The sequence below is a fragment of the Synchytrium microbalum genome, assembly GCF_006535985.1.
Source record: "Synchytrium microbalum strain JEL517 chromosome Unknown SmJEL517_scf0048, whole genome shotgun sequence".
Taxonomy (NCBI): Eukaryota; Fungi; Chytridiomycota; class Chytridiomycetes; order Synchytriales; family Synchytriaceae; genus Synchytrium; species Synchytrium microbalum.
Genome location: NW_022158397.1, coordinates 14915 through 29782, shown reverse-complemented (window position 1 = coordinate 29782; position 14868 = coordinate 14915). Strand labels below are relative to the sequence as shown.

The following is a 14868-nucleotide window of genomic DNA, read 5'->3' as shown; positions in this document are numbered from 1 at the left end:
ATGGAATCACTTTGTTCGTTTTGCCTGCGCGTTGCAAGTTTGCAAAATCAACCTGAGCACGCAAAGCTTGAACTGTGATCAGACACCCAGTGTATGCTAATAATTACGTGTATTTTATATAGTACTCTATGAGTTCTTCTTTTTCGCATCAGCTTCAGCATCAGACTTGTCTCTATCTTCACGTTCTGCCAGATACGTATCCGTCTTATTTGCATCTTCCCCACTTGTAGGCCCAATTCCCCATATCCCAGCTCGTTTCCCCCATTTACCCATTCCCCAAAAGTGTGGATCCTTGAATTTCGGCTTGTCTGCATTTCTTTCAGACATTTTCTCATTAATTGCATTCCTGACGGTATCAGCTAACGATGTCTGGCTATTAAATCGAGCGTATTGTTTAATCAGTCCTCTGTAACTAGCTTCGTCTCCAAAATCATCTGACTGAGAATGATGGTTGAGTGTGTGGTATTCGGAAGGTTCTATTGTTGGCTCACTGCTGGCTGCTGATGTGGCAGGTGAATTCGGTGATGTTGTGGCGGGTTTTGAATATTGAGGAGATGCTTCATTATTTACGTGTTGCGGTGAGTGTTCCTGTAACGCCCATAATGATGAGCGCATCTCTCGCAGCCTGGATACAGCACGAGCGAAGGAGAATCGCTCATCAGCACCAGTAAAGATGGCCAACTAGTATAATCATTGCACGTGAGATACCACACGGTTTGTATTATCGACCTTTATCGTACCTTCATGATGTCGTGACTGTTCATTCTCTTCCCCCTCTTTGTCAACCCCATCAAATCTCCCATCATTTCTCGATGCATGAATGTGTCGCTATCTTCTTCTGCGGCAGGATCGGCGACAATATTGAAAAGATTTTCTGGGTCTTCGTCTGCTGATAAAATAAGTTTGACCTAGAAGGAATATTGGTGAAGCTGAAGAAACCAAACTTATTTCGACTTAAATTTGCAAACCTTGTTTTCGTAGGCAGCATCAATGAAAGTAATAAACCTTCTTGCCTCATTTTTCTGCAATAGACCCATTCTAGGCACTGATTGAAGAACGATGGTGTGGTACAAAGAGCAGAGCTGAAGGTAATCTGCGGGCCCCAAAGGCTGTCCACATAGCTCATCAAAAGTCAAAAGAGCCAGGCCTTTTGCTTGCTTTGGCACGACGACAGTTCTGCCATAAATATTAAATTCAGCCTTCGTCACTATCAAATCGAGTTGAATTAAGTCACGATGAGAATGGGTTCACTTTGAAATCAGTATTCTTACACTCGAGTCCATAAAACAGCTTGGAGACTCTCTGCACGAATGCTTTGGCCTGGTCGGGATCGTCTCTCCTATAATACACATCTAGTTCAGCACTGACAGGGGATTCCTTCAACATCATCTCCCTATAATCTTCTTTGCTCTTCAGGTTCAGGACCTCACATCTATCATTGAGCAAATCTATGAACGGAGCATAGTGCTCGCGTTGAAACCCTCCCTTATATAACTCATCGGGAGCTCTATTACTGGTTGCGACCACCACAGCTCCCAATTTAAACATGTGGGTAAACAGCTGCCGCACCACGGTAGCCGTTGCGATATCCGTTACTTGGAATTCATCAAAACAGAGCAGCCACGACTCTCCAACAAAGTCCCTAGCTACATGACTCATGACATGAGAAGACCGGACAGACGGATCGGGGTGATTCTGCCATTCGTTGATACGTCTGTAGGCATCCAACATGAAGTTGTGGAAGTGTATTCGCCTCTTTTTTTCGATAGGCAACGAGTCGTAAAACATGTCCATGCAGAGTGTTTTGCCCGTCCTAAGAAAAAGACAGTTCAAGATATGCGACGACGGCATTGCTAGGCGGCAGTTGAGGTTCTTGGGCTTACCCGACTTCACCATGAATCCAGAGCCCAGTTGGGCCAATGACTTCAGTTGTATCATCCGTTATGATGGGAATCATCGATCGGGCATCAGAGTTGGGTTCTGTAGGCGGTGCATCACCAGTCATTGCAATAGCCTTGGACTAGCCAAGGAAAATGTGAGATTCTTTGTTGACATAGCTCGTTTCTCGCAGTCTTCTCACTTGGGAGGCTTACCTTGTTTGAATATGGCCTTATGACTACAGGAGGTTGATAATCCAACAGATCCTCGGTCAATCTTTGAAGCTAACGTAACAAACAACTGTGTTTTAGCATTTGATGTTGCAACGGGTGTTGAAACAGCACCGTGAAGCTCGTGTTGAAAACTGGTGTTGATGTCAACCTTGACGATCGAGAGAAACTGGGCCTCATTTGGCTTCATAAGATTAATGGCGATTCTCCGTTGATACTCGGCCAAGGGACCTAAAAGGTGAAGGCCTCAGCAAACCGATAGTCTCTTCACTCTCTTCTTCCAAAAGCTCGTTACCCAAGAACATCACCATACCTATTTGAGCGAGGCCGGATTGTGGCTGCTCAATCTGAGTAGCAAAAGATCGCCTGACAGCTAGGAGTACTCTCAGCTTCAAGCTCATCGTGTCCTTGCTGTTTGGTTAACTGTTGTTGTGAAGCGAGTTCGAATCGAGTCGTTGCACCGTAGATGCCCAAGGTAAAAGACGCGATTTTCTGCTTTCGTGTAATTATATGCACGAGATCTGATCCATTTCATGCAAGTTCGTGCGACTTTCGCCGGCCTCTACTTCTTTACTTGAGCCAAACCGGCGCAAAACACACAGGATCTGCGCGTGTTGCAGATAACCGACGCGTATAGTCTTGCACAGCTTTTATGGTTCTGTAGTCGAATCTGACGGCTAACCGTTGCATTCTGTATTCGATGACTAGATCACTTTTTGCCGAAAAAAAGAAAAGTCATCAGCAATTACAAAATCCAAACATCCAGTATACTGCGGAGGGCGTGACAGAGTCTTGCTTTGTAGTCGCTGGTGATCAGAGGAGGATGCTCGAGGCTGTAGTGAACGAGAGGGATCTGGGAGAATCAGAAAGGCAACCCAGCAACAACAATAATAACGAGGAAGAAGTCGTCATCCCTGATTTGCAGGACATGAAGAAGGAATCGCTGATCGTAAGTCATCTTTCATACATGTTTTGGCTTGCTTTCCATTTGTTCTACCTTGATTACATGCCCTGTTTTGACCATCATTGCTTTCACTAGATCCACGACGACACATCGTATTTGGACTCTCCGAGAGCTTGGATCTGTTGCTTGGGATGTTTTCTAGTCTACTTTGCTCTTGTAGGCGTGACATTCGCATTCGGCGTCTTCCAACGCTACTATTTAGCTGAAGGTCTTGCTGACAACAGGTAAAAATTGTCTGGACGACAGCCATTTGTTCATTGGGAATAGATCAGTTGGTCTAGGCAAATCATGATCTCAACTTTAAAACGACTTTTTTAGTGCTCTCTCAATGATTGGAACTGTACAATCGGCCATGATTCAAATCGTGGGCTACTTTACGGGCATACTCGCTGAGAGAATAGGATATCGGCCTACCATGCTTATAGGGCTATTTTTATTCGTTAGCAGTCTTGTTTTGAGCTCGTTTGCTACCACTGTATGGGAGCTAGTATTGACATACGGCATCATTGGAGGAATCGGTGGAAGCTTCTTAGACTTGCCATCAGTGTCGGCCGTATCAAGCTGGTTTAATGTGCGATTGGGCCTAGCTCTTGGCCTGGGTACTGCTGGCTCAGGCCTAGGAGGTGTAATTTGGTCCATTGTGGTAGCAAAGCTGATATACGCATTCGGGACGGCGTGGGCTTTTAGAATATTGGCTCTAACTACTGGTTGTATGTGCAGAATCCATGCAAATCCTGTTGTTATCATCATCCTCATTTTTTTGTCTGTAGTAATTCTTTTGATTGCAATTGCTTGCGTCAAAGAAGCTCCCATAGCAGCCTCTCAAAAGGGAAGCAAGCTTCCATCCAGCAAGATTCTCAACTGGAGATTCGGAATGCTGTCTGTTGCGGGATTCATAATGAATTTTGCATTTTTAGTGCCGTAAGCTTCGAATCGCTGCTCACAATTTGAAATCCAACAGTCTCGCAACATATCATTTTCTCGCTTTAGATACTTTTACATTCCAGAGTTCTCATCCACCTTGAACATGACAGAAACCGAGGGAGCTTTCATGCTTTCCCTGTTCAACGTGGGTTCTACGATTGGCAGGGGTAAGCTACTTTGATCAATTTTACTAACATTCCAATTCTCGGTTTGATCTTTTTCCAACTTTTTTTTGTTAAGTATCTGGTGGGCTGTTAGCTGATAGCCGTCTCGGGCCTCTGAATAGCTTCACTATAGCCGTTTTCGGGTCATCACTTTCCACCTTCATTCTATGGCCATTAAGTAGGACTCGAGAAATTTTCACGGCGTTTGTATTGATATCTGGGTTGTGCTCTGGAGGCCTCATATCGTTATTCTTCAATGTTGGAACTAGCGTCTTTGGAGCTGACAATATCGCTCAGGTATGCTGCCAGCTTTCTCGTCGTATTTAACAATTCGGAGTTTTGCGCTGAATTGGAACGTCACTAGCTCATGGGACTGTTATTTACGCCATGGTTTATTGGAGAGTTTGCATCTGCTCCAATATTTGGTGCCATTATCGATTACACTGGACCGTCTAATAAGTACGAGTCGTACCTGCCAGCAATCTACTACGTTGGTACGATATATGTCGTGTCACTAGTCTTTACCGTGGCTCTTCGGCTGATTGTCAATCGTAAGATCTTGATAAGAGTGTGAGGCAGTGCGAGTGAGTTATTACTTGTCATCCAAAAGGGTGCCGAGTGTAAATGTCAGGTCAAGGATATCAGGGAATTGTAATATTACTGATTCACTGATGCTAGAGGTTGTATGCAGCCGTGACTCTGAATATGGGCTTACAGAATACACTAATAGATGTAAATATATTCATCATACTCTTGATGCCAGTTACAGAACATTACTAATAGATAAAAAAATCTACATCATCTGTGGTGGAACTTTGTAGTGTACTTACAGATTTGTACGTCGATGTTAGTTTGGGAGTAACGATGGTTTGGTGGCGAGAACTTGCAGCAAAGGGATTTCTTTGAGTTGACAGGCTTTTGTAGCAAGGTGAATGCATATTTAGTGACATTGATACTCTGAGAAAGTTGTTTAGTGTGCTACAGATACACACAAATGTATATTTAAGACGCAGAGGGCTTGTTCCCTATTACAGTCCTTGATGACACCGTCAAAACTGTTGTAAACAGAAATTAGGCACATGAGAATTATGCGATTCATGCTTCTGGTCGTTCAAACACTAGGAACTCGAAAAGACTAACACACAAATGGTGAAGGCCAAGGTCAACAAGAAGGAGACTGCTGCAAGCCGCAAAGGAAAGGACCCAGCCGTATCTGAGGAAGACGATGACGATGAGGACGACGATCACGAAGAAGAGACCAAGTCACCTCCTCGCAAACTGCGCGGTGCATCTTCCAAAGAAAGTAAACGAGACGAAGAATAGACCTTTTTGATGTACACATTTATAACATAAATTGATGATTGTTTGTGGTGTTTCATTCTGGAATCTCGCAACGTTCGCTCGACATCCAGTTTCATAAAGCAACTAATGTCCCTTGAGGAGGCACATCCAAGATGGAATGGGAGGCAGGAGAAGACCGTTCTCGGTCTCAGCAGCAGCAGCAGCAGCAATCGCAGCCAGGGAACTCTGCTTTCATGAATAACTCTGCAATGGGCGATGCAGGAAATGTGTGCTTTGAACCAAGTTTCGAACGACTCCTTTTTCTTGTTGAATTCGATATTCACGGCTTCTAAACAATACAAACCTCTGACAAATTAATTTCTTAGGCTGGAACGAGTCAGTCTAGCACGTCAGCACCAATACTGTCTTCATCATTTGGAAATGCAAATCGAGGATCATTTGTTGGAAGCCTGATTGCAAGTAGAGGGACTACTCGAGGTGTAGCAAACTCTACTTTCATGAGAGGACGTGGCGGAATATTAGGACGTGGAGCTTCCTCATCTTCGCCTGCTGATGGAATCGCTAAGTCAACATCACATTTGACCCAGAGAGGTAGAGGACGCGCTACCTTCCAAAATAGAACATTACGGAATCCTAGTAGCAGTGTACCAAGTACGTGTGCCCTCCTTTGACCTAGAACGCACGTAAAAGAAAACTGACCGACAAATATCACATACAACTAGAACCTATACCAACCGAAGTGTTGACTGAAGCTCTTGGTCTAATACCGAGTGACTCTGCAGTACCTACATCTAGCTTCGGACAGCCTGTAAAACCTCAAGCTAGTGCGTTCGATTGGCCGACACCCGGCGCAACTGTAAATAATGCACATCCACGGCCAGGTGCTGGAATAGGTCTTTCAAAATTATATTCGCAGGCAGTTACAGGAATCGTACCTCAGCAGAATGCCGTACGTCCGGCTGCAACGACTCCTCGAACTCGTGTGTCAGTGAACACGATTCGGCCTGAACCTCATGTGCGACCTGTACGAAGAGCATCTGCTCCAAGTCCGAGAGCATCCTTGTACGTAAATGACCTTACCAATGATGATGATGTGGTGTTCCACGGTTGAACTGTATTTTTTTCGCAGGGGGGTCATGCCAATCAACTATAATTTAACGCCAGAGCAGAGGAAGGAACAAGCTGTAATCAAGATTGCGGAGGTCTGTGATTTTGAAATTCCTTCAAAAAAGATTGAAGCTAAAAAGGATCGTTTTTCAACGAGAATAGCTCAAGGGTCAACGTGAAGCACTGAGAAAGGCTTACATTCGAGCTGGAAAGATTCATGATGATACTGCCAAAGTGAATCTATCAGATGCCGTTACTCTTATCGGAGAATGCGAAGATTACTGTCCGGAATACGAGAGATTCGAAAGAGAGTCGCAGAGTGGAGATGTATTTCGATTTGAACGAGTAAGCTAACCCTAATTTTTTTTGTTCGTGCTTAGTTTTTATTAACTGATGTCTGATCGTTGTAGGTTCCTGGTACAGACATCACAGACCATTCGAGAATGGTCAAGAGATTCAAGAGATCAGCAGCTGGTGATGCTCAAGTGTTGCCATGTGACGTGAGAACACCAGCAGCTCTTATTGTAAGCCATTTTTGTTTGTCGAAGTCCTTTTTTTCTCTTCTCACAATTTCCTAATAATTCTAGCGTTCGTTGGAATTCCTCATCCATGATGTTATCGCCGAAAATGGTCTAGTTGGTCCATATTATTTTTGCTGGGATCGAACAAGAGCCATTCGTAATGATTTTACTCTGCAGAGCTACAGTGGGCCTGAAGCAGTAGAAGCACATGAGAAAATTGCTCGGATGCACATCCTGTTTGCTCACGAGTGTCATACTTCAGATATGTTTAGTTACAAGCAGGAAACTGATGAGATGAGAAAGAGTGAGTACCGGTAGTCACCGATGTTTGCTCTCGCTGTCACTACGTTTTCTTTGGCCTTGAAGTCACAATCTAATTTTTCTTTTCTTCTTAGCACTTCGGTCACTGCATGACTTTTACAATGATCGTAATGAAATTGGGATCGTATCGCCGAACGAAGCCGAATTCCGTGCCTATTACATCTTGGCCCACTTGTATGAAAACGACAAGACGGCTATTGATCATTTACCTCTGCCCATTCTCGAAGCACCGATAATGAGACTGGCAATAAAAATCCAAGCAGCTGCTCAACGTGGTCTCGGCTTGTTTCGCAAGCAGAGCAATTCATCCGAAGGTGCTCAGCATGCCTATACTAGTATCTTTAAAATATTAAGTGAACCAACAACTCCAGTACTCGTCGCAACTCTAGTATGGCAATTCTTTCCTGAAATTCGGAGAGGTGCCTTGAAAGCCATGCAAGAAGTCTTTTATCCAGAACATATACATGTATTTGATCTGGTCGATTTATTGGGATATGACGATGAAGACGACGCTATAAAGGATTTAACGCTTCACAAGATCCCTGTAGTTTTAGATGAATCTGGTATAGCTAGAGCCGAGATGGGATTTAGGTTTGCTCAACGGCCGGGATCTACGAAAAGGACTAGAAGCTCTGGTGCCTTTAGTGAAGAGGCCACATTGCCAGCAATCCCTCGACAATCTCTGCGGATTATCAGACCCATGATCCAATCAATCGATCTGGTTGATCTCATAGAAGGATTGGATCTTGAGGGTAACAGGCCAATTATCAGTGTGCCAACAAGGCCGACACCGTCAATCATAAAGAATGAGCCTATTGCTTCGCCCGTATCACCCAGATCTCCAGTATCTGCTCCAGGTACATTATTCAATAAGGCTACTGGAATCATGTCACTGGGCATACCGACGACATCACCTGTTAAAAATAGTCTGGGTTTAGATAATCGAACGTCTTTCGGGCTACCAGGAATGTCTGCTTTTACACAATCGCAGCAACAAATACAGCAGCCACAACAGCAAATTCAATCAGCGTTTGCAAGTAATCGGCAGGTGCCAACATCAGGATTCTCGTTTCTATCTGCTCCTAATGCAAATAAAGAAACGTCAGGTGCTTCTATTACCGCTGCCAACGTGAAATCACCTACAGTATCAGGATTCTCGTTTTTAAGCGAACCGGCAGCTTCCAATCCTCCGGTGCCAGTATCAAACCCAATGGCGTCGCTGCCATCGAACTTCTTTCAACCACCGTCCCTCACACAACAAACTCAGCCACCACCTGCACCAGTGAAATGTAACATACCCAGTAGTGTCATCAACACGGTATTCGAAGGCATGATGTCTGACTTTGCCAAGGATATTGCTAATGAGACAGTATCACAACAACGGAATCACTTTAATACTCAGTCTAATGCTGCTTCGGCTATAATTCAGCATCTCGTTGATGAAGTAATCCAGTCAGAAGCAACTACCGTGGTAAGCCAGGTTGTGAATCAGTTAAAACAGGCCGCTCGTGTAGTAGATGTCGTTGCCAGTCGAATGATTGATTTGGTAGTACGTGATGCTATATTGGAAGAGGTCGTTCCATTATATAGAAACCTGCAAATCCAACAAAGTGCTTTTACCTTTTGGGCGACACGAGCTCAACAACGGTGGGACGAGCAGGAACGAATTGCTCGGGATGAACGTCAACGGCTGCTTGAAGAACAAAAGAAGCATGTTGACTTCATGCTGAATGCTGCTGCCACTATACCGAATGGTGTCATGGGACCGAATCCTCGTCGTAAATCGGGTAATAGCTTCTTAGCCTCGAATGACGGTCAAGGTGTGAATCATGTAGCTCAATCTGTCATGGTAGCCAAACAAGCAGAGGAACGAGCAATGCGTCCACTCCCGCTATTGGAATTGGTCTATCTCGGTCGTCATAAACGCACCATTCCAGATGCATATCCTCTCTCGGACGACGATTTATGGCTAGTGAAATTCGTCGTGTCTATGCCTGCTGCCAAAGTGGCTCATCCTTTGGTGCAGCATGATAAAAGTGGCTGGTTTGCCAATACCTTCTTAAGATATAAATTGGGTGGCGGTAAAGATAAGGCTCGAGGTCTAGAATATCTTCTTCGAGATGAAGCTCTGATTGGTGGTGAACAGGCCATCATGTTGGTGGTTGCTGTTGATGAATCACCGACACTACTAGAAACCCAATTGGTGAGACGTCTCCTCTTTAGCACATGGAATTGGACCCAAACACATAGTTAATACTCCTTCAAAAAATGCCATGTATAGGATAATTTTGAATCGAATCTATCGGGATCAAGTGCCGCCATATTCGTAATGTCGCTACCTAGTGCAGGATCGTCTCTCGAATCATATTGGCAAGAAGAGAGATCTCGTTTGCATGCTTTCGCATCTCATCTTCCTCGTCGGACATCGATTCCGCTACTCTTGATCCGATGGGTAGATTCTACTGTAGAGGATCAGTTTTCTCTGGCTAGTGCTACACGAAATCTTGGCTTAAACAAACTGCAAGAATATGGAATTATGCAACTTGAAGTCATATCGTTGAATGCACCAAGTCTATGGCGATGGGAATCGTTTCAGTTTGATGAATTGGAACAGGCTTTGGAGGATGGTGTCAAGTGGTTGAGTGAACATGCTTTTGTTGCTGGTGGAGTTCAGAGGCATCTTGAGCAGCGTGAGTTATCCACCGTCTATTGGCGGATGTTGTGTCATTGAATAACTTGGGATTTTTTCTCGTCTTAGAAATCAAACAGGAAACGGACATAAGTTTTGAGAGTCGTTTACATACAGTCGAACGTGAAATGAAACTACCGCTGGGTAAGATATATGAAACGGCACATGCCGAGTTTCTCAGAACCATGTCTTGAAAATTGCCCAACAACCTTTTTTTGCGCTAGCCACATCAATGAATGCAAATCTGGCTGCTGTCTCGATTCTGACGCAGATTCACAACCATCGTATATTCTGCATAGTAGGGCCACTCTATGAGCCTACCATTAAGCTTTTGGCATGGCCGGCACTCGAATTTGCTGATGGTGTGAATGCGCCACCTATAGATTGGAATGCACCGCATACTCTGGCTCGTTTAGAAGAGAGCATGAAGCCATTGTTTATTCCTACGTTGGTCATTCCAGAAAGTCAAAGGCAAGATGGTAATTTTGAGTAAGTGTGGATATGCGCACATTGATTGGGTGACACGGATATTGATCTTGCGACGTTTTTTTCGCAGAACAATTCGCGATATGTACATAGCTCTAGTTGAGGCATTTGTACAGCATCTGCCTGGGAATTCGCTTCATCTTGTCACGTCAGCTCGTATTGTTTTTGAACGATTCGAGTCTGAAGTCGGTCGGAGTCAAGGTACTAGAAAGTGCATTTCTTGTCATTGTTACATTCTAAGCTAGTGATTTTTTCGCGTTAGGAAAACCGCTCCAAATAGGAACCGTATTTCAGAGCATGATGAATGCAGCTCTCGATTGTCTAGATGGCCTACTAGACGCCCATCCCGCTTTAACATTTACGAAATTCACACCATTGGCCACTCGACTGTTTGAAACACACACTGAATCCCTCATGGCTACATGGCATCAGTCCATACCTCTTATAAAACCACCAGCTGCTAGTGCTGTAGTGAATGGACATCAGTATGGACCTGCCAAACCCATAGTAACGAGGAAGGGTGATAGGAGTCCAGCACCCATGTTTGCAACGCCATCATCATCACGTAAACGTCGAGCAGAGGAAGGTGTTGTTGCAGATGGGACGTCACCTTCCCTCAAACGTATCGGTAGTAACAACAGTGAGGTTAATGGAGCAGCAACAGCAGTAGCAGCAGTACCACAAGCAACAGCTTTAGAAGAAGCTGATCGTTTATTAGACGAGTTTAGGTCGCGACAGGCGACATTTGATAATCGTCGACGTAGTGATGGATATGAGGATTTGCAGAAGAAGGGTTCTACGTCGCGACGAGCTAGTCGTGGATGGAGATAGCATCAACAGATAAAAATAATTTATTATGAAATCGCATTTTACAGCAACTCGCATGGAGAAATAAAGGGATGTATAAAATAAAGCAAGGCTCGGCGAGGAGAAAGCAAACTGTTACGAAAAGCTGTTGTTATTTTGAAGTTGCACTCAAACAAACTTTATTTCATCTTTATACTTGGGTATTTACTATTCACTACACGAGATTTGGTTTTACTTCCATGGCATTGGGTTTGGCACCTGCAGATGACAAACAGAAATTAGTTTTCCATTACCGCTTAAAGGAAGTTCAATGAAGAACTTACTGGGTATGACCACCTAAACGGCTGTTTTCGAGCAAGGACAGTCAAAGCTTCCGCTTTAGGTGCATAAAACTCTTTCAAACTGACACCCAGAATAACAAAGTCCAATCCATAGTCGAACTGATGTTGGTCGTCCTCTTCGTCACCTTTAGCCTCTTCATCCTTGTCTTCGGCATCACCATCCTTGTCATCATCGTCCTCTGATTGCTGCGAAGCCTTCTTAGCGATTTGGGACGCACGATTGGAATTCGAAGATGATTTCACTTGCTTCGTCGTCGACGATAATCGTTCCACCGAAGCTTTCAACTGCGATTTCGTCAAAACGGATGGTCGCTTGGATGAATTGAGCGAGTCGACTGAATTGCGGGATTTCTTGACACGTCGCTTCTTGTTGGTGCCAGAAACATTCAAATGTTGGAGGGATGCAGTCATGTCTGCGGCAGGTGAAATTCCGAACGAGACATCGATTCCGTCCATTTCGTTTGTGTGGTCGATTGGAATGACGCATTTGGTGAATGACGCGACAAATATGCCGTTGCCGGATGCTGAGGGGATTTTTTCCAGGAATGGTGATTCTGGAGGGAATAAGACGTAAGGCGAAAAAGATCAAAGTAGAGACAATTCCGCTTTTGTCGAACAAACCTTCTGACGATGCATTCAGCGCAGAAAGAACTGGTGAAACCTTCCATCGACCACCAGCCATATCCAAAAACTCTTCCACAACACCATCGTTCTCTTCTCGTCTGGTTGTCCTTGTCACATACACAATGTTCCGGACGTTTGGAACTAGTTTGCAAAAGTTGTGAGTAAATTGCAAATTGTCAGTAAAATAGATCTATTGCGTGACTTACATTGGGAAGCTTTCCTCAACATGAGATACTGCTGTCGTTTGAATCCGACCATGTCTTTCTTTGAGTATCTGTCAGCAGGAAATTCTAATAATAGAGAAGTTGTTGTAGGCAACACAAAACGTGTATAGTGCGCTCAAAACATCCTTCTGTTACCTTCTTCCTGCAACATGTATCCTAATTTATCTACAATTGCGGATCCAGAACATGCTGGCTCGCAGATTATGGTGCTGACCTGAAGAAAAAGAGTATCAGAAAACTATTCCGAAAGGCTCAGAGCCGAATTATTGCTTGCGTTGTCCTACCTTCTCGTATTTGGGATCCTTAACATTAACAGACATGAAATCGTCTTCGACTACTTCTACACCTAGAATGAGTACCATGTTAGCTTCTTTTTTGTTGCATAATACACTCTCGCACAGTCTCTATCTCATTCTACATACTTTTAACTCCTTGAGCTTCTAGCCTAACCCTCAGCGTAGCATTTCGCACAGCTCGTGATTCAAAAGCAAATATACGATGCTTGTCCTTTGTCAAGGCTGCCAAGTGTGTCACTCGAGTTCCACATCCAGCACGTGCATCAATGATATGAGCTCCTGACTTGTGTAGTAGAGATGCTAGTTGTCGTGGTGCGAATGCACTTGCCTTGTCCTAAGTTTTCATTTATCTTATGAGTACGTTCATAAATTGTCAATATTTTTTTACTATTGGTTACCTGGAAGATTAGTAGTCCATCAGTCATGATTTCGTGCGCTTTGAGATCGTTGAATACAGTGGCAGGTACTATCAGCAAGTCATCAAATTGGGAGTCTCCGACAATTGTATCGGGACTAGTAAGATAAAAAGGTCAGTTTACCGCAGGGGCACACGACGGTGGTCTTCTCTAACCCACCTTTCAGCTGACACATCCTTCTGCGATAAATCTACATGGAATCCGGCTTTTCGTAACAAGTCTGCTACTTTGGTAGGTGTCGTCTTTAACAGATTGACACGAACATATTTTGGCATTCCAACTATAACGAAATCAATGTATCAGCCCCAGTCCTTTTTTGCTTATCATAAAATGCACAAACCTGAAACACTCTCTCGCATTCGTAATTCAAATGGCAGTAAGGCTTCGACTTGATCACGAACGGTCTCTCCCACTGCCCTCTTTTCGATACGAAGTCTAGCTAGAGCAGCACCCAGCTTTATCCTATGAATCTTGACAGCTTCTTCCAAGTTGCCAATGAGATCGCTCTGGTCGGCAGTAATGGTAGGTGAAGTAACGAATCGTGTCCATCGTAGCGGGTCGAAATGTGTTTGCAAATGGAGGTACATGACAATCTTGACTAGTCCCAAGTGAGACAAAAAGTCTGGATAGTAGACGAGGAACTGCGTCTTGACCAGTATGATGTCGATATAGTGTAGATCTGTTGCAAAATTCATCGTCATACTCCACCTATGGTCATCGTCAAAGACATCTAACCGCACTCACATTTCATGGTTCCATATACAATTTTGAGCACCTTTTCATCATCAGCACCCTTCGAGTCACCATCTCTGAGCTGTCCAGCTGCAGCTCGCAATGCTCGCAAACATGACGAGCTCACACCAACCAAAGCTCCTTCAGCGACGATAGCCTCGAGAGCTTCAGAAGCGGAAATCAAGTGCTGATAAGTGACAATATCTTCTTCCACTCGTGACGACAAAATCGGTTCAGATTGAGCTGGGAAAAGGTGGGCATGGTTGTTGGACGATGAATCAAGTTGTAGTGGATTTGTGGCTAGTGACGTATCGGAATGGTAGGGTCGTAGCAAGGGATGGTATTCCATTTTTGCGTCGTGTGTGTCTGTGTGAGTTTGTGACAGGTGCGTCTTTTTTGGGTCAATGAGAAAATGTTCCGATTTCTTGCAACAAGTTCCCTGCAGGTCAATCAACTGATTAAGTTCAATTCAAAAAATGAAACGAGATCAAGATCTTCAGTAAGGCCGTAAGGCCAACTACGAAGGAATGGGGCTGCTTGGTTTTACTGCCAGTCAAGATTGCACCTTGGCTGTTGTTTCAATGATGGGTTCCAGCTTCACACCGGACATAAAGAGCAAGTCAATCCACGAATCGAGTCCAAATAGGAAGACGTGGGCCTCGGCTAGGCTACTTGACTCGAACTTTGCTCACTTCAGGTGTTGTTCCTCTTCTATCAAGTTCCAGTGCTGTTATTGTCTCAAGAGCTTCATGATCTGCAATCAACAGAGGATGGACCGGCCAAACTTTTCAATTTCGTGGCATCTAAGACTATGAGATGCCACAGACGCCTGCATCAGGTTT

General features: G+C 44.3%; 4 protein-coding genes across 4 annotated transcripts; 2 read left to right on the top strand and 2 right to left on the bottom strand.

Annotated features, from left to right (window-relative positions):
• Positions 1-126: 126 nt before the first annotated feature.
• On the bottom strand, positions 127-2509 carry SmJEL517_g05359 (uncharacterized protein; the record flags this gene model as incomplete). The annotated part of the gene is made up of 8 exons (XM_031171285.1): positions 127-681; positions 741-908; positions 969-1207; positions 1272-1813; positions 1884-2020; positions 2094-2162; positions 2260-2339; positions 2422-2509. 8 exons carry the CDS (start codon positions 2507-2509, stop codon positions 127-129), a joined length of 1878 nt encoding a protein of 625 aa, XP_031022723.1.
• Positions 2510-2931: 422 nt separating this feature from the next.
• On the top strand, positions 2932-5483 carry SmJEL517_g05358 (uncharacterized protein; the record flags this gene model as incomplete). Its single annotated transcript, XM_031171284.1, has 9 exons — positions 2932-3057; positions 3148-3296; positions 3391-3782; positions 3843-3993; positions 4063-4163; positions 4237-4457; positions 4525-4711; positions 5168-5220; positions 5283-5483. The coding sequence occupies 9 exons, from the start codon at positions 2932-2934 to the stop codon at positions 5481-5483; spliced, it is 1581 nt and encodes a 526-aa protein (XP_031022722.1).
• A 131-nt stretch (positions 5484-5614) lies between these two features.
• SmJEL517_g05357 (uncharacterized protein) lies at positions 5615-11417 on the top strand (the record flags this gene model as incomplete). Its single annotated transcript, XM_031171283.1, has 13 exons — positions 5615-5728; positions 5828-6113; positions 6185-6524; positions 6592-6664; positions 6732-6914; positions 6980-7093; positions 7157-7394; positions 7486-9614; positions 9693-10101; positions 10170-10244; positions 10325-10589; positions 10657-10787; positions 10849-11417. The coding sequence occupies 13 exons, from the start codon at positions 5615-5617 to the stop codon at positions 11415-11417; spliced, it is 4926 nt and encodes a 1641-aa protein (XP_031022727.1).
• Positions 11418-11624: 207 nt separating this feature from the next.
• SmJEL517_g05356 (uncharacterized protein) lies at positions 11625-14375 on the bottom strand (the record flags this gene model as incomplete). The annotated part of the gene is made up of 11 exons (XM_031171282.1): positions 11625-11651; positions 11717-12288; positions 12356-12499; positions 12565-12648; positions 12718-12796; positions 12867-12928; positions 13005-13212; positions 13277-13391; positions 13454-13574; positions 13635-13973; positions 14039-14375. The coding sequence occupies 11 exons, from the start codon at positions 14373-14375 to the stop codon at positions 11625-11627; spliced, it is 2088 nt and encodes a 695-aa protein (XP_031022726.1).
• Positions 14376-14868: the final 493 nt, after the last annotated feature.